We start from the raw sequence: 20,393 nt of genomic DNA, 5'->3' as shown, positions 1-20,393 counted from the left end.
GCAAAGGCAGAACCAATAGTATCCAGCATGGTAAGGGTTAAAGCATACTGGAATATACCAGGCTACCCAAAAAACCTTTTTAGGCCAAAGTCTGTAAATTTGGTAGGTCCACTTAACTTCTCACAGCCAAATGGGTAACTTCCAAACTCGAAGAAATCAATCGTGGCACTTCTTGTTATTGCTATCAGGTATGGAAAAGTTTTTTTGAAGTATGCTCAGGGTGCCAACAAATATTTGCTATTCAGCGAGAAACAGCTCCGAATTCTACAAAACTTACCAATTCACATATTCAAGGAAAAAATCTAAAACAAACACATGTCTATTTTTATGTAAACCATGTAGCATTTATTTTTTTGCTACACAATTGTAGTACATACAAAAATGACAACATGGTCTCATATATATATATACAAGTTCTGTTACTTCTTGTACAATAATGTATGTAGATATGATAATTAACACATGATTCTATTACACAGGTAACAACTGAAATTCAAACTTCTTAATTAAAGAAATAGAAAATCTTTTTCTCATTCCGTGCTCTAAAACAACTGAAACATGCGATGTTAACCCCTTTTTCTAAATCAATTTGTTCTCCAATAACCTGATTGCACAAGGATTTATAAAAGCTAAATCAGTTAAATAAATTCAAAAATTTCAATTTTAAACAAAGAATATCCAATTATTTCCAAACATTTTATTTGTTCCGTCAACATTTCCTGTAAGATCCTCCGATTTGTTTAATTAAGACCTATTTCACAGACCCATGTATATAAATGCACTTCTTTAAGTTGATCGCGAGACTTAACAATTATAACATATTTGTTGTTAAAAAATCAATCGAACCCCATCAAGATATTAATTTCAAACCATTTCCAAGATCTGCCGAAAATATATATTCTTTTCCCCTAGAAATTTTCGTCTCAGAAAAAAAATTATCGTTTGTTTTTTCATCTGCATATGCCAACCTAAAAGATAATCACATCCCAAAATTGATTTCAAGCTAGTTAAAATCTGAAATTCCCTCAACAAACTTTAAATACAACTAAGAAGGTGCCAGTTTGTTTAATGCGTGCTTTTGGCATGTGAAGAATCTTCAACCTTTCTTCGTACACATCTGCATAAAATTGCAAACTATACAAAATACGTATATATACACATCAGTAACAGTTGGAACACAATTTGTATGTTCTATATGATAATCATATACAAATGAAAAATACAAATGTAAAAAACAAAATATAGCACACAAGATGTCATTTATTAACGGTTTGATTCAGTACTATTCCATTAACGTTAGCCTCGCACAGAGAGCAGAACAGTACTAGCTCAAACCAGAAATCCCTTGCACAATGGAGGGATTGCAAAAAAACATACAAAATTAGAATATAACAGCCAAAAGCTGCCATTGATATAAAACGTAGAGATTTTTACAAAATAAATCTCTAGAACGTCTCAGACACTCTGATGATGACGATGATGATAAAATGATATTGATCGTGATGAAAATGATTAAAATCTTCCCCCGTCTGATGATGAACACTTTATTTCAACACTGGCGTCAAAAAAATTCACACTTTACATCAAATCCCTGAAGTCGAGACAGATCTTTCCTTTCTTGTTGAATGGTAACGCTTTATTTCTGGAATAACTTGTATGTTTTCGAGATTAAGAGAAATGAAGAAAAAAATTTATTTACAGTTTTTTAAGAAAATTTTTCAACGGTTCTTTTTCAATATTTTGATGAAATCCGGATTGACTATTTAACAACAACTGTGACCACGTGTTAACAAAAACTTTATTTGGGCGCAAGATTCTAATATCTCCCCCCTCTGTATGGGCGGCCACCGCCGCCACCACCGCGGGAGTAACCTCGCCCTTGTTGGTAATAGTCATAACCACCGTAACCTCCGTAGTCACCTCTGCCTCCATACTGACGTCCATATGGGCGTGGCTGATACCCATAGAAATCAAATGGCGGGTACATGTCATAATCACCATAGTAACCGTATCCTGCAACATGAAATAAATAGAATAAATAAAATCCATATTAAAGTAGGGCCATGAAACAATGATAGTTTACAACAAATGCTTTTTTTCTCCAAATTTCTGTAGTGATTTTAACACCAGGAGTATTTATTAACTGTACTAGTTTCTTTGCTAAAACAAGAGCGCCGCCAAGGGGAGCAATATACGCCCGAATGACGGAATCAAAATTTGAAGATTTTTTTCTGCACCTAGTCATATCTCCACCTGCCTAAATTCCACGTTTCAAATAAATACCTTTAATATATTTTAAGTGATACTCTGGACACGAACTATGATGGGCAGATCTGACCTTGCTGTGACATTCACCTTTGACATCCCACCCTGGTTCATGCACTTTGCACACTGCCTCATCACCATCTACCTACATCCTAAGTTTGAAGTCAAAACCTTGAATGATTAACAAGTCCTTTGAACTCAATTTGTGACCTTGACCTTAAACTTACAGACCAGGTTCATGTTCTCTGCACATCTTCTCATCACAACCTACCTACATGCCAAGTTTGAAGTCAACACCTTGAATGGTTAATAAGTTATGCTCTGGACACTAAATATGACAGACAGATTTAACCTTTGAGCTTAATTTGTGACTTAGACCTTTGACCTACAGTGCCAGTTCAAGTGCTCTGCACATTTCCTCGTGTCATCTACCTATATGCCAAGTTTAAAATTATCTTTAATGGTTATAAAGTTATGCTCTGGACACAAATTATGACAAACTGTTGGACAGACAGACGCACCATCAAACAATACCTCCCGTTTTTGCACAATGGGCATTTAAAAAGTGTATGCCAACACTGACCTTGAATTATCTTGTAACAGCAAGACAATTTGGCAATTTTAATAGTTTGACATGTGTGAAAGGTGAGGGTGGGGTTTGGGATGGAGGAGAGTCCCCTCTGTTAAAGGTATAGAAGTGATCAGTCTCCTAAATGCAAAGTTGCTATTGATAGGAAGAAACCGGACATGTTTCATACAGAACATCAGGGACAAAATTAAGTACTTTTCAAGGACTTTTATTTTTTATTTTTTCCAAGGACTTTATTTTGAAACCATGTCTTGATATCTTAGTTCCAACAACTAGTTTCAAACCCGAGTTACAGAAAAAAAACTGCTGTCTGCGTAAACTGCAGGCCTTTTTTCCATCATTTTGGGAACGTCACCAACATTAGTGGAATTGGGAAAACGCTCTCAGAAATCATCTTGACTGGGAAAAATTGAAAATTACCATAATTTATATAAAGGTGCTTTTTGTGATTAGGGGTTGCATTTTCATAATTGTTCAACAGTATGTTATAAGTGTTGTTTACAAAACCAAAATAAACAGATAAAGTAACAAGACTATTGTAAAACAGCAAGAACACCAAAAGTTAACAATCATTTAAGAATTTTAAGTTCAGAATTCAGGGGAAAAATACTTTTTTGCTTTGGGACTGCCTCCCTGTACTGGGGGGGGGGGGGGGGGGGGGGAAAGCCCTGAACTGTGATGAAATGCTCCTGTGACCACCACCAGTGGATACCAGCTCCATAAGAAATCAAACCGCCTAATTTTCTTTCATCATCTTTTTTTCCTATTACTCCTTCCAAGTAAGTTGCTAACAGAAAACTTCTCCAGGACTTCTGGGCCCAGTTGTTCGAAACTTTAACCGGCTGTTAAACTAACGGCCTGTTAAATTTTGATTCAAAATATAAGGCATGATGGGAACCACTAGTAGGATGTTTTAAATTTACTGTAAAGACATTTTAGTGTTCATAATTCTTAAATTATAATAGGTTTCACTAAGTCTTCTAAAATGTCAAAATGTAACACTAAAAGTTAACCGACCGTTAGCTTAATCGCCTGTTAAAGTTTTGAACAACCGGCTCCTGGCCTTCTAGAAAATTCTTCTTCGAGAGGGTTTTTTTCTCGAGTTTTAGTCACTGCCTAACAGTTTTCAAGGACTAAAATCAAGAACTTCTCAAGGTCTTTGCAAACTATGAACCAATCAGAAGTTGTAAGTTTTAAAACCCTGAACCGAAGTTTGAGCAATTCAGTCAACAAACCTTACTAGCCTTGAAGGCTGTAGTAACAGCAAAGTCAGTACAAATCAATCAACTTTAGAAACTTGGCAACAAAAGAACCAATTCCCTCAGCTGAAGCATTATTACTCACCTCTTCCCCCACGTCCACCAGCACGGTTAGATTCCTGAGGGTATGCTTTAGATACATGGGCTTCATTGCCTCGGATCTTGAACTTTCTCATCACTGAAAATAGGTCGTCAAGTTACTCAATATTTACAGAATCTTATAAACGTTAACAAAAAGCCTTAAATTACCAGTAGTCTTCAGTCATAACTGATTAACTCTTGGATGGCTTTTCTCCTATGAGGGCCCAAGATCATAAATTTATGCATTATTTTTTCTAATTATAATTAAACAGGAAAGAATTTATCACAAATTCAAGGTAATTTTCTTCACAAGTTCAGGCTGTTTTGACATTTTTTTGCCATGTCTGGCACTGTTTAATGTGATCCTTATGAGAAACAAAATTTATTTTAATCACACTGTATACAGCCTTCTTAGGCATTAAAGTTCTGTCCCTAATGCAGAATTTATCAAACAAATGTGCAAAAATGGTGGTTTACTGTTTACAAAAAAAACCACAAAAAAACTAATATCTTGAACAGGTAGGAAAACCTTTTGTTCCGTTTCATGAGCAAAGAATTTATTTATTTTGTTGGGTTTAACGTCGCACCAACACAATTATTAGTCATGTGGTGACTTTCTAGCTTTGCTGGTGGAGGAAGACTCTAGGTGCACCTCCGTGCATTATTTCATCACAAGCAGGCACCTGGGTAGATCATGAGCAAAGAAAGACAGTGACAATTTGAAAGGTGATCGTTTCAAAGTGGCTTAGCAGGATGGAAATTTTGTCAATGTTTACAAGTCAAACACGACATTGACTTATGTAAACATGGGAGCCTTAATTAACATTACAGATATTTACAGAACATTACAGATATTTACAGTTCTTTCAAATTACCAATATGAAAATGATTGTTTGGAAAGAATTAAAATCTACTGTGTATTAAAATGAAACTATATAAATCTTGAAATCTGTTACAAACAAGAGGACCATTCAATATCATTTTCGACGTATCTTCATTTGTAAAATGGTTCAGCCATATCATATCTAATACGGAAACAGAAGTTCTGATATTACTCTAACAGAATCGGCCCTAAATGCTTCATTTTAAATTCATTACTGATAAATAACTGAATTTTACACAGGCAGAATAAAATGGGGACAACAGCATTAGTCATATATAGAACTTACAGTTGCATTTATCAACTGGGTCTTCATCATCAAACTCGATAAAACCGAACCCCTTCAAATTGTTCTCCTTGGCATCCTTTTCCTTTATTAGTTTAATGTTTAGGATGTTACCATAGCGACCAAACACATCTTTCATTTCCTCAACAAGGTCTTCCTCTTTCTGATCCTTAGGGAAATCCTTGATGTACAACTTCTTTGTTGCCCAATATTGTTGCTGTCAAATAAATAACAGTAACTCAGTTTAAAACATAAAGAAGCCTATAAAAATAAAGTTGAGGTGTAAAGATTCTTCATTGCTCGCTATTGTTTATGTAGCATTCATTGCTCGCTATTGTTTCTGTAGCATAATCTTAAGAGATTGCCAGTTTCTGAGTTCCGGGCTCGACTTTTAACTCTGTAAAGCATTTGGCGACATGATGAGATACTGCAATACAGTATACTTTTACTGTATAGCAACAAAAGCTGTAGAACATGATTTTCCAAGAAGAATTTCTTGGGACCTCATGTTTATTTAACGGGCAATTGAGTATAATTTTTTTGCCTGCCTGCACTCCACTTTTACCTGCTCCACACAATCCTTACGGTCAACCCTAGGTTCCAGATAAGATTTGAAGTTTTAAGGTATTTCACCCCTTATTTTTTTAAAGGGTATAATTTAACACCCTGATTTTCTTTTTCAAACTTTTATTTTAAAATTATTAAATTCTAAAAGGTAATTGCAGTTTGCTCAGTCCACCTGCTAAGAAGTTCAAGGTTGCAAGTCTATAGAAATTATATAGTACTTAACAACCTTATATTTCTAGGGCATCAAATGTTAAAATGCAATTGTATTCTCACAAAATGCAAGTGGGAAGTATGGTTCTTTAACAGCCGACATACCCAACAAAAAAGATTGATTAAACGGTCTGCAAAGTTTCAAAGTCGACCTGTAAACAAAGTCTGTTGAGATCAAATAATCTGTAATAGTATTAATTTCTTTCTTCTTACTGACACTGATATTTTCTCAGAAAACCATTTTCTCTCTAGGCTCATCTCAACAGACTTATAAAATGCGATTCTGAGGTTATATAATGTCATGACATGCGATTAGTACCACCTGTCAATAGCCACCCTAAACTGACCTGCAACAAGATTAATTGAACTATTTCAAATTACCTGTACCAGTTGTTTGATTTTTCTCTAGAAATCAAAGAAAGTAAAGCCTTTACCACACTGTAACATAATGACCAAGTAACAACAGAATCTTGAAAACTTTTTTTTCCAAAAAATCTGACAACCTAAAAACAACATCTTGGCATCAATTCAACCAACATCATCCACAAAACACTTTCAATATTACCTGCTTGGGTGTTGCACGCTTTGATTCGATTTTCCTTCCATCAATTTCATGGGGACGGTTCTTCTGAATCTCATCTATGTTATCTGGGTTCTTGAATGTGATGAACCCGAACCCCTTTGACCTGAAATACAAGCACAAATAATTGTGATGGAATGTTTCAAGCCAACTTTGATTAAATTCTACACGCGATTAACTACTCAATTAACTATCTCTCTTCAACTAAAAATTGAGGTAAGAGTAGTAAGACTAACTTCCAAGCTGTTAACATCGGTCCAAAAGGATTGACAACCAGATCACTAACTTGAACCAGATGTAAAACTGCACATTAGGTTTTGCAAATGTTTCCAGATGAACTTTAATTTTCCATAAATTAAGGATGATCAACTATTAACAAGGCAGTCTGAAAGACAGCTAAATCCCCCACCACTGTTATGGATAGTGAAAGCGTAAACCTTTGACCTTGGGCTGTGACCCTGACCTTGAACTGACATGACTGACTCATGAATTCTGCAGTTTTGATGAGGTGATCATTTGATCCAAGTTTCATGAAAATCCTTCAAGGGGTTTAGGAGATATGGAGCCGACACGAGTGTTACGGACGGAAGAAAGGATGGACAGACGGAGACCAACCCACACTACTCATGGCGGGATTCATAAACATCTGAAAACAGGCTTAAAATACCAAATCTAAATTTGCAGTACATCGAGTACAAAATCAAAATTTACATGAAATTTCATTAAAATACCACTTACTTTGGAGGGGTACTTCTGTCTTTCATAATTTCACATGTTTCAATTGTTCCATAGCTCGAGAAATAATCTTTTAACGTTTCTTCTGTAGTTTTAGTATCTAAGCCACCAACAAAAAGTTTACGGAATTCTTCGGCGCTTGGGTCTTTTTCAAAATCAGGCCACGTTGACTGCAATAACAAAAATACTTTTTTTTTTTAATAATCACTTTTATTTACCTACAAATGTTCAACTAAGATGTACCAAAAACAAACTTGGACTAAAGCCTCAATATTGCGATGTAAAGTTACAGAAGTGGGTATGCAGTTAATAACAGTGTTTTTTTTCTTCCTGCCCTGTGTTTGTGTAATGCAAAACTAGAGTTGGTACTGATCACTCCTGTGAAGTTTCGTCGAAATCCAGCCAGCAGTTTGACCTGTGAAAGCCGGGCAAGATTTTTCTATTTTTAGCTCAGGTGGCCATTTTGTGCAGCTAAGCAAAACATGCTGGAACATGCACAACTAGGCTTGGTACTGATCACTCCAGAGAAATTTCGTAGAAATCCGGCCAGCAGTTTGACACGTGAAAGCCGGACAAACTTAATGCGGACAGAAGGCGAAGGCAAAAACAATGTCTTCCCCCATTTAGAGTAGCGCATATTTATTGATAAAAAAATCAGTTTGAATTGTCGGTAAATAAAATGTTTACTAAACATTAAAAAAATTATAAGCCAAAGTATTCAAACAAAACTGCAATGTTAACAAATTTTACTTGCTTATTGTTGGGCACAGTGCTTGCTCTGTGTAACATATCCCTATTGCGCATGCATAAATCCATTTTGAATTATTTGTTAATACTATCATCACATTTTTCATATTTTTTTAAAGCACATCATCAAAAGCACATGCGTTTACAATCGGAATAAATCTTAAACAAGAGCTGTCTCCATAGGATGACACATGCCCCCGATGGCACTTTGAATGAATAGTTATGGCCGATGTTATAGTTTAGGACCTTTGACCTACGGACCTGGGTCTTGCGCGCGACATGTCCTCTTACTGTGGTACACATTCATGCCCAATAATTTTAAAATCCATGCATGAATGACAAAGATATGGACCGGACACGCCCATCAATGCACTATCATGAAATATGACCTTTAACGTCTAAGTGTGACCTTGACCTTTGAGCTACAGACCTGGGTCTTGCGCGCGACATGTCGTCTTACTGTGGTACACATTCATGCCAAGTTATTTGAAAATCCATCCATGGATGACAAAGATATAGACTGGACACGAATGCACTATCATGAAAAATGACCTTTAACGTCTAAGTGTGACCTTGACCTTTGAGCTACGGACCTGGGTCTTGCGCGCGACACGTCGTCTTACTGTGGTACACATTCATGCCAAGTTATTTGAAAATCCATTCATCGATGAGAAAGATATGGACCGGACACGAAAAATGCGGACAGACTGACAGACGGTTCAAAAACTATATGCCTCCCTTCGGGGGCATAAAAATGCTGTACTGTAGCACTAAAATTACTCGAGATCTTCAATTGACAAGGAACAGTCATCCGAACAATGAAGTAAGCATCTATTACTCAATTTACTGAACATTCTTATATGCATTTCCATCAAAAAAAGCTTGCACTTAAAAGACGTCACGTAAACAGGCAATGATGTCAAAGTTTTTGTTGCAAATAAGAAAGAGAGGCAATGATATCAAAGTTTTTGTTGCAAATAAGAAAGAGATCTTATTCTGCTATATTTAAACTTTTTTTAGAGATTTTAAAAGGGCATACTAGAACTGAAATAATGTATAGCAAAATCATGTTTAACTGAAATAATGCACTCAAAATTTGTTAAACATCACCATAATAATTTACTTGGGCTACGCCCTCATGAAACCATTCCGCGGATGTATAACCTCTTTCTAAACTAGGGCTGTAATGAGTATCCGAGTACTCGGATATCCACGCGTTTGACCAAAAGTTCGAGTACGGATATTCGTCATTGTCAAGATCATTAGATCGCGATCTTTTTCATTAATACATGCAGTATGTAAAATTCTATCAATAAAACTAAATTAAAGCCACATTAAACGTCTTCAATGAATTTTCTTGCACATCTAAGACGATTACGCGTTGTCTGATTCTAAAGCGGATGTAAACAAATGTCTTAGGTAGAGTTAGCATTGGTCTTATATTCGAACTAAAATTAATATGAAATCTGTCAAAACATTTATCATTTAAGTAATTAAATTCAATAAAAAGTTAGATACGAAATTTCTGTCCAACAAATAAAATTTTCTTATCAAAAAGTGCGGAACTGTTACTAAATATTGTGATATTATGACCGACGTCATATCGTTCATCTGCAAGAATGGCAGAACAAGTCCACCCGTGAAACCTGACTTTAATTAATGAGCAAAACATTAAATATAGGTCAAAGCTATTTAACTGAGCACTATGAGAACTGCAAAGTTTATATTCCATAAAGAAAGAAGTACAAAAAGAACAGGCTTGCATTTTTGTATCATTATATTAGTTATTGCTGGTGATCCGTGGTTCGATCTGTGAATCGTCAGCCCCGACTCACGGATCGGATCGCCACTTGTCTGACGATCCACAGCCCTATTCTAAACGTGTAATAATAACGTCAAAACATGATTTTTTTTTACATCATTTCTTGAGTAAAATTTTAAGCTCAACTGTTAGGTGACCCTTCCCAGCTATATTTGATGACTGAAAAAGAAAACAAACAAAAAACAGGCGCACTTAATAAGCATGGCCCTCTTGTGCACACATGTTAAAAGATTCAATCCAGATATCTCTACCAGATTTCGGAGAGCTTCAAAGTTCATATCTGTTGCATTTGAATAAACCTCGCCAAAGTTTTTTTAAGCACTGCCAACAACTTGGGCAAGTAATATCAAAGTGCCACCAAGTCTAAATCAATAAAATCATGGAAAGTACAAACAGCTTTTTATCTTTATTAGCACTATTTATGCCTTTCACGCCTGTAAAAAACCACAGACACTTGGGGGTCAGAACCTGTCCCCCCTCCCAATCTTCAACCAATATATTTTCGCTTTTTAAATCAAACTGAGCACATGTCTCGATCATACAACAACTTCTGTTACCATTTCAATATGTTTAAAAAATCTCCAATATACTATCAATTCTCAGAAAAACTAAAGACAACTTACTCCGAGCGTTTTCAACACAAAATAGCTTGTCCAAGGAATAGGAGAACAGATCCCAGCTTGATGTCAAATTTACTACACAGAGCCGGGACACAGACAATATCGTTAGTGGTTAAAATAAAAATACTCGCCCATGACGTCAACGGCTGCGGTTGCCGAGAGAGTACAGACGCTAGTTCTGTGAGCTTATTTTTGGGCAGGGCTGCGGGTTCGCTCCGCGCTATGAGCGATCTTTTCTTAGATAGATCAATTTTTTTTTTCTTGAGAATATATTGTTTAAAAAGAAAATGAAAATATTATATTAAAAAAAAAGAAAAAAGAATGCCCGAAGCGCGGAGCGAACCCGTGGCCCTGCCCAAAAAAGTTCTTTCAGAACCAGCGTCTGTACTATCTCGACCATCGCGGCAGTTGACTTTCTGAGCAAGTATTTTTATTTTAACCGCTAACGATATCGTCTGTGTCCCGGCTCTGTGTAGTAAATTTGACTGCCCAACATCAAGCTGGGATCTATTCTCCTATTGCGGTTGCGCATGCGTCGAGAACAGTTCACAACTTTTCGTAAACTATACACAAAATAATAATTTACTTAAAACTTTCTTACAATACCCTTAATTTGTATAACTGGTGGTGGTAAGATACTTATTAGCTAACCAGCTGTGTAGATAATTCTTATTATCTTCCCAGCTTATTGGATGTTTTTGACTCGTACTGCAACTATACAATTTTCGGATAATTACACAATTCGGACAAAGAGTTGCTGGTTGGTCTAGAATCATACTAATCAGCAAGGATGGAACTAAGGCTGACATTGTTATGCCTTTTCATCTTTATAGTTTGCACATCATATTTTTCCCTGCTCAGCAAATCAGAGTAATTTACTGTGCGACCATTTCCCTCCAAAATCCAGTATTGTTGGTATCTCAGTTGCCAACGTCCTCAAAACAGTAATACCATCTAGAAAGCACAAAGAGAAACCCAGTGCTAGTAAGACATCCTTATTATTTCTTTTTTGTCTTCTGGCATGTCAGACCCCAGACATTGAACCAAACCCAGGCCCGCCAGGCGCTTCCTGTCCTACCCAGTACCCGTGCGGGATATGTTCCCAAAATGTGTCCTGGTCACAAAAAGGCATCCTGTGTGACAACTGCGAAACTTGGTTTCACACAGACTGCGAAGGCATTGGCAGTCATACTTACGACAAACTCTCAGACTCAAAGTTCAGCTGGTACTGTCAACAGTGCGGCTCGCTAAACCACTCAAGTTCACTGACTGAATCCCTAGATACTCTCAGTGACACTTCTTACTATTCCCCTCTAAGTCACGACCACAGTAAAGTAAGTTTCAGCTTAAATAGCTCTTCTTTCCTCCATGAGCCTCCAGAAACCCCAAAGGCCTCATCTACCCCAATCCCTAAAAAGAAAAAGGTTACTCCCAAACCTAAACTAAAAACATCTGAACGTCTCACAGTCCTTAACATTAATTGTCGTTCTGTCAAAAACAAAATCCCTGAATTACACCTAGTTATTGACCAAATTAAACCAGATGTTATTTGCCTTACAGAAACATGGCTTAAGCCAGACATCAGTTCTTCCGAAATATTTCCTGATAATCTTAATTATAAGGTATATAGGGATGACAGGAGTGAAGGTCAAGGTGGAGGAGTGATGATAGCTATATCTAACTCACTGATCAGCCAAGAACAACCAGACCTCAAGACTTCATGCAACATAACCTGGGTCAAAATTACCATCACTGGCCTTAAAGATATCTTTGTCGGAGCCTACTATAAACCCCAAGAATTAGATGCCGACTCCCTATCCCAACTCTGGTTATCCCTTAGTAAAATACCCAAGGGCAGCATAGTATGGCTACTTGGAGACTTCAATCTCCCCGACATTGACTGGTCAAAAGAGTCCCCTAAACAAACTTGTAAAAACAGATCCTTTTATGAAGAATTTATTGAAAGATATTCCCATTATAATCTTGAACAAATAGTTAAGATCCCAACTAGGTTATCCAACACCCTTGATCTCTTCTTTACAAACCATCCATCCCATGTTCACTTGGTTAAATCCCTACCGAGTCTAGCCACCTCGGATCATGATATTATATTTCATGAATTGAATCTTAATAGGGGCCGCCCAACCCAACCTAGACGCCCTATAAAACTCTACACGAAGGCTAATTGGGAAGGGCTAAAATCTGACATGAAGGCTTTTGGTGCTAGCTTTTTCACCGAAAACCATTCAGACCCTGAAGTAGCGTGGAATTCATTCAAGGACTGCCTTAATGAATCCCAGTCAAAACACATTCCATCTAAAATGTCTAAACCCCGTGCCGACTTGCCATGGTTAACCCCGAGAATTATCAGGCTTATACATAAGCGTGATAAACTGTACCAGAAACTACACAAATCTCCCTCCTCAGCCCGCCAACAAAGATTCAAATCCCTTAAGTCTTCTATCCAGAAGCAAATAAGAGCCCAATACTGGTCATATATGGAAAGTGTCATATTTGACCATGACTCACAACCTGGTAAAAACAAAAAGTTTTACAGCTTCATCAAGCACAACAAAAAAGAAAATGTCGGCATTGCCCCCCTTAAATCAGATGGTCTTACCTACACAGACCCCATCCAAAAGGCTACTATCTTAAACAAACAATTTGAATCTGTCTTTTCCCCTCCCAGCCCTTAGTCTGAAGCATATATGTTCCAACGTCCTCTCATCCCCAGTCTCCATGATGAATAAGATCCAGGTCACCACTGAAGGTGTGGAAAAACTGCTCTATGGCCTATCCCCACATAAAGCCTCAGGACCTGATGAATTATCCCCACGCATCCTAAAAGAACTCCACCATGAAATTGCTCCTGTACTTGCCCATATATACAGGTTATCTCTCGAATCTGGCCTAGTACCCAGTGATTGGAAAAAAGCCACCGTAGCCCCCGTATTTAAAAAAGGTCCCAAGTCTAAACCTAGTAACTATCGCCCAATTTCCCTAACTTGCATTGCTTCCAAACTCCTTGAACACATTGTTGTTTCCAATCTTATGACCTATTTTGACAAGCATAAGCTACTTAGCCAGTTCCAGCACGGCTTTAGATCAGGTCACAGTTGTGAGACTCAGCTCATTAATTTCACTCAGGAACTTTACAATAACACTGAACAGGGTCAACAAACAGATGTTATTGTCATGGACTTCTCCAAGGCGTTTGACAAGGTCGATCACATTAGACTAATTTATAAACTACAAAGCCTTGGTGTCAACCCACAAATTACCAAATGGGTCAAATCTTTCCTGTCCAACCGCTCCCAGAAAGTCGCTGTTGATGGTCATTTTTCCAGTGAACTTCCTGTACTGTCTGGAGTTCCCCAGGGGTCTGTTCTTGGGCCATGTCTCTTCCTGGTATATATCAATGACTTACCAGATTCCGTCAAATGTAACGCAAGAATGTTTGCAGATGACACCATAATATACCTTACCATCAACTCCATTTCAGATAGTATATCTCTGCAACAAGACCTGATTAGCTTAGAAACCTGGGAGAAGACATGGTCCATGGAGTTCAACCCGGACAAGTGTGAAGTCCTTAGAATTTTTAGAAAGAAAAATCCTGTAGTCTACCCCTACAAACTTCACAACATAGAGTTAAAAACTTGTGAGGCAGCTAAATACTTAGGCATAACCATTTCCAAAGATCTAAACTGGTCCAAACACATTGACAGTATCACTTCCAAAGCAACTTCCACTCTTCGCTTCATACAACGAAATGTCAAAACTGATAATAAAAAGGTCAAAATTGCTGCCTATAACACCTATGTCCGCCCTCAACTTGAGTACTGTTCAAGCGTCTGGCATCCTTGGCAAAAAACCCTCACTAGCAAAGTCGAAAATGTCCAAAGGTCAGCTGCTAGGTACGTCATGTATGACTACAGTTACACCAGTAGTGTTACACAAATGCTGAAAACCTTAGAATGGAATACACTCCAATATAGAAGGTTACACAATTCATTAGTAATGTTTTATAAAATAAGGACCCAGACAGTTGCAGTCGACCAATCTCATCTTATTCCAACTAGAAACCTAAATTACTTAATCCCCATGTCTCACACTCAGTACTTTTCTAACTCCTACTTCCCTAGGACCATCCGACTCTGGAACTCCCTACCAACTCATGTTAAATCTAGCCCCAGTCTCAGTATCTTTAGAGAGAGGCTGGCGGTGGTCAGTATGTAATTCTGTTGCCTCTGTCCCATTTTAACTGTAGCATACTGTCTTTTTTAGCTTTTATTCTTTTAACATTGTAACATATCAGTTCTTTAACAACTGTTTCTCTGACAGCGCCGCCCAGTGATAGTCGGAAATCGACGGTTGGGTGAAAGATGTAGATGTAGATGTAGATGATTCCTTGGACAAGAAAATCGTGTTTACATTGCGAAGTAAGTTGTCTTTAGTTTTTTTGAGCATTGATAGAGTATAGGAATTTTTCAAACATGTTGAAATGGTAACAGAAGTCGTTGGATGACCAAGACATGTGCTCAGTTTGTTTTAAAAAACAAAAATATATTGACTGATGGTTGTCAGGGGCGGCATGGGAGGGGGAGGGGTGCTGACCCCCAAGTGTCTCTGTAAAAAACACAACCATGTCTATCTGGGAATCTATCAAAGACCCATTATATCCGCACATATACTAACTGCGCAGTGAGAACGCGAAGATAACTGCAGTAGTATGCATTAAATTACATATAACATCTGAATTATCAAGTTACAAGTACTAACATTGTAAAAATGCCATGCATAACTTAAACAACTATCCCCTACTACCACCCTCGTGTTGGTTCCATCACATGGCCAAAACATTCATATCAATAACAAACAATCAGCTATTCAAAGTTGACAATCATTGAGACAAATTTCTTTCAACAAAGGAATGTTTCTGCTAAATGGAAATAAGTTGCTTCTTACGTCTGCATTCATTTTCTTTACAAAAAGTTAACACCCGTTGACCTGTAATGCCGGTTAATGGCTGAAATTTGGTTAGCGGAAAGGTTGATGGTAACTAAATCTCACCAAACTATTGAAGAGTGGAGTTTCAGAATACATCATTCCGCTGTACTGTTAGATCAAAGAAGTATAATTTTTACAGCTTTTTGGTTAGATTAAATGAAATGTAAAATGAGAAAAATAAAAAAATATCTTACTTGAAAGTAATACTGATATTAAAAAGTGTTAGGTTTCAACCGTTTGATATATTCTGTTTATTTTCGGTCATCCTCAATGCATATGCATGGAACAAGTGTGTGGCCTGTATTCAACACGAAAAATCAATGGTATGTAATATAATCGGGTGTTATTTTAATTACTGATTAATGTCTATTTAGTTTATTTATTGCATACCAGACGGGAATTCCAGTATAGATCATGATCAGTCTGCACAGCCGTTATAAATTCGGTATATGAGATGTTCTGCGAACAGTATGTATCCTGATCAACCGGTATGGGTGCTTTAAGACTGGTTATCGCATGAAGCGGATAATCTATAATAAAATGCTGGCATTTAAATAAATGCGGTTTTCTTTCGTTTTAATTGAAATTTGACTTAGATGTTACTCCACAAGATGTTGGCCTTTATAAATTACATCTTGTCTCATAACATCTTTTATGTGCAATGGGCTTCAGTTTATAAGGGGGATAAACTTTATTTGTCAGGGATGGGGCATTTGATGCTGACTGTGGCCGCCTTAAAGACCGACTGAAGCTAAACCATTGCACATACTTGTCAATTCGACAAATTGTCGTCAATTGTAAATCTCTAATCTGCTAGAACATTTATAGTAAAATGCTGGCATAAACACGTGTTTCTTTTTAATTATAGATAATAATTTAAATTTTTTCTTAACTGAAATTTGATTCAGGATCCATACTGGTCGCAATCGCTTATAAGACTGGTTTTCGCATGACGCGGCTCATTTATAATAAAATGCTGGCATGAATGCGGTATTATTTCATTTTAATTGAAATTTCACTTAGATGTTATTCCACAAGATGTTGGCCTTTATAAATTACATCTTGTCTCATAACATCTTTTATGTGCAATGGGCTTCAGTTTATAAGGGGGATAAACTTTATTTGTCAGGGATGGGGCATTTGATGCTGACTGTGGCCACCTTAAAGACCGACTGAAGCTAAACCATTGCACATACTTGTCAATTCAGTTTTTTTCAAATCTTTCAGAGTGAGTATCGAATATATAATTGTTCAAATACACAATGTTTAATAGTTACAACGGAATGACTCCAATGTCTGAAACATAATAGCATATTTATTTAATAGATCACATTGTTGGACCGTCTATTCATACAATACACATAAATCGTCTTATTTTTTAAAATAAAAATACCTATAATTTAAGGATCTTTTTATAATGCCACCGACCGAAATATGGTAACTATGTTTTAAAATAAAATGATACATATAACTGAAATGCAAAAAAGAAAATAGGCCTGAAGGCAACGACGTTAAGGTGTAATAGCACTTTGTAATTTTTACCAGTGAAACTTTTTAGAAAAAAAAAATGATGAAAAACGACATTCACAATGTTTCACTAGTAACCAAGAAAACAGAATTCATGCCGGTGATAACGTCTTCTTTAAAATGATCTAAAATCACAAGGAACTTTCTTTAACAACGTATAAACCTTTGAATTTCTTTCCTTCTTACATTCCATTATTTTATCTTTACGGACGTGCAATGCGGTATGGGGACATTTGCTAAATGACGGACGGGAAGCAGACATGAAAAGAATTTGTAAACTTTTAAGGCTATAAGTTATAGCCAAATACTATGTTGCAGTGTATTATATTATTATAGAATTATACCTTTTCGTACTGCACATATGTGCATATATTACCAGTCCGTACGTGACGGAAAATATATATGACCAATCATGTGACTTGACTTCCCTGCACGTGCTTGTGGAAGTAATTAGATTTTGTCATTGAGAATTACCAGAGACTTAAAAAAACATGAGATGAGCAACTTCATTGAATCCAGAAATATCTCATGTGACTGAATTTGTAACAATTAAAACTCACAGACCATTCATCATACAAACATACAAAAAAAAACATATTTTCTGAAAGCTTAGATATTCAAGGTAAAAATATTTTCATATTTGCATTTATCTTTTAAATTTTATCCTCGCATACTTGATGCTTTTAGGAAACGTAAAGCCTAAAATGTTTTATATTTGCTACAAATTGAAGAAATTTCTGCTGACACGCGTGAAATTTGAAGCATATAACAGGTCAGTACCATATAACAGTCTGTGACGGTAAGCTATATAAACGAAATCGTACTCAAAAGACTTTATATGAACATTAACATGAATAACATGATCTCCATTTTCAGATAAAGTACACCAATTAATTAGATTTAAATAACAAATAACATGTTTGACGGGTCACGGCATATATTATGTCCGTACTGGACGGAAAATAGACTGTTTGCACGTGTTAAGAGCGTTGCAAATTTCCTGCATATTCAAGTAATTATTGCTTGATAAATGTTTATAACTATCCTGCTGGTTATTGGAAAAGACATTTTTATTTTAAAAAAAGACATCAGTCAAAACGATTTCTTGAAGATTGTTGAAAGTTTTTATAATTGGTCAGTGAAATACGTATCTGTTTTAATGCATACTAATTTTGAAAATACTTCATTATTATCCAAAAATCAATACGTTTATCCACAGTTGATTCTAAAATCATAACGGCTGAATATAAAAGAAGTTATATTACCTTGACAAAGCTGCACTTGCATCGTAGTTAAATCCAGAGAAAACACAACATTTGCACAGAAAGTTTAAGTGAGCAGCAGACCAAGTTTTCAAGTCCTTAGAACTTAAATTTGCACAATCACTATGTACCCAATTCTGACAATTGGAACAATGTATGCCTTCATGGCACTCAAGAGCACAGACAGAGCATGGATATTCCATAATGAAACCAAAGACAATGGTACTGAGGCTACTTTTTCGTAAGCTTAAATATACGTTAAAAACAAAGAAGACAACAAGCTATGAAGAATTAAAATGAGTGACAAAACTTTTTTATGTAGTTTCTTCTGATGTTAAGTAGATTAAAGAGAAGCGGGTTCAATAAGAATCAATTTCAAGATATATTGTTTTTAATAATTACCTTTAATGTGTCGTTTGAAAGCTCAGATTAAAGACACATTGTTATCACCTTAAAGAACTTGAGCGGGAATGTATTTAGCACCATACAGATGGATTAAAGATGCACGTGCAAACCTGAAAAGACTCTAAATTTAAAATTAACACTCATTAAATAATTAGTTAATATATCAAAAAAATAATTTTTAACCAGGTATGAAAAACATTTATACTTACCTTTTAACTTCTTTCTTCAAACACTCTACAAATAAACTCACCGTTTTAATGACTCGTTGATATTTTCTTTCGACTAAAAGTGCAAACTTTCTATTAAGACAACAATTAATTTTTCTCAAAAATCAACTTAATAATTTTATATTCATATTACGGAAACTCTAAAACAACTCAGTGTAACTGATTTTGTACAGTATATATATGAAAGGGAAGTAACTCAATGTTTCATTTTCAAAGCGTAATCAATAATGTCGGATAAAACACTTAAACATGGACGAATTAATTCAAAATTTCGTCTGTTAATATATATTATCATATATTAATAGTATGTATTAAATTTAATATCATAATAATAATACTTTTAGAAATATAAGTAGTTTTCGGTAATCAAAACTGGTTTTCGGTAGTTTTCGGTAATGGAGTAGTTTTCGGTATTCCCAAAAACCGGTAAATGACGTATAACAAACTACATTTATGTAGAAGATTTATTTAGAAATTTGTATTACTTAAAACGGAATCAAAATTAAATACATCGATACTTCCTCTTTGTTCCTATAATATAGCATGTTTCTCGATTCAAAATACGTTATCTGATCAAAAATACATAACGTTACGCTGCAATGTTTATAACAAAACCAGAACTAAATATTGTCATTTGTCTTTCATGTTAACGGACGTTGATTTCCCGCGTTTCGTTTAAATACGGTATTATAAGAAAATAGTTTTAAAAAGAAAGTCATTCGTTTGATTTTATTTTTACTATCATTTCTTGAATATGGTATACAAGAAAAAGATTGCTGTAGGTGAAGAAGAGAATTTCCGGCTGTCGTGTATCTTTTTTACGCGGTAACTCGACGGAGCCTCGTTTACTGCCATTCTTTTGATTTGTTCTGCAATGGGCGAAGGCGGGTAAGTTATACTAATCCGCACTAGATCTACCGTCGCAGGAACAAGAAAAATGATCGACAATGACCATCATGCAGATAGGCACTTCCTATTCTAAATTATTTTTATTACTTCATTATTTTGATAGTATTTGTTTCATTATAAAACATTTGAGATATATACACCTTTAAAATGCTACGTTTCATCGACATAATAAATGATCTGTGGTATATATATATATATATCATAGTAAAGAATCGAGATTAGTGAAATAAATATGCATCATCTAAAAATAGACTCCCGCCAAAAAAAGACAATACGTAATGAAATTGTCCATAGTCACGTGATTTTTTTTTAGCTTCTAACGATTTAGAGTTGCAAGTGCTTTCTTTTGCGCACTTTTTTATTCTTCCCGATTTGTTTTTCGACTCGTAAATGCATGTATGAAATTTCTTTG

The 20,393-nt window shown here is 35.9% G+C and overlaps 1 protein-coding gene across 1 annotated transcript; it reads right to left on the bottom strand.

Moving 5' to 3' along the window:
- Positions 1–320: 320 nt before the first annotated feature.
- On the bottom strand, positions 321–15,734 carry LOC123537833 (heterogeneous nuclear ribonucleoprotein A1, A2/B1 homolog). The gene is made up of 6 exons (XM_045321684.2): positions 15,610–15,734; positions 7,456–7,622; positions 6,703–6,823; positions 5,364–5,577; positions 4,199–4,291; positions 321–2,013 (listed from the first exon to the last, which is right to left on the bottom strand). Exons 1-6 carry the CDS (start codon positions 15,619–15,621, stop codon positions 1,817–1,819), a joined length of 804 nt encoding a protein of 267 aa, XP_045177619.1. The 5' UTR covers positions 15,622–15,734; the 3' UTR covers positions 321–1,816.
- Positions 15,735–20,393: the final 4,659 nt, after the last annotated feature.

The sequence above is a fragment of the Mercenaria mercenaria genome, chromosome 18 (assembly GCF_021730395.1).
Source record: "Mercenaria mercenaria strain notata chromosome 18, MADL_Memer_1, whole genome shotgun sequence".
Classification (NCBI taxonomy): domain Eukaryota; kingdom Metazoa; phylum Mollusca; class Bivalvia; order Venerida; family Veneridae; genus Mercenaria; species Mercenaria mercenaria.
The sequence above is the reverse complement of the archived record's forward strand: the minus strand, read 5'-3'. Positions and strand labels throughout refer to the sequence as shown.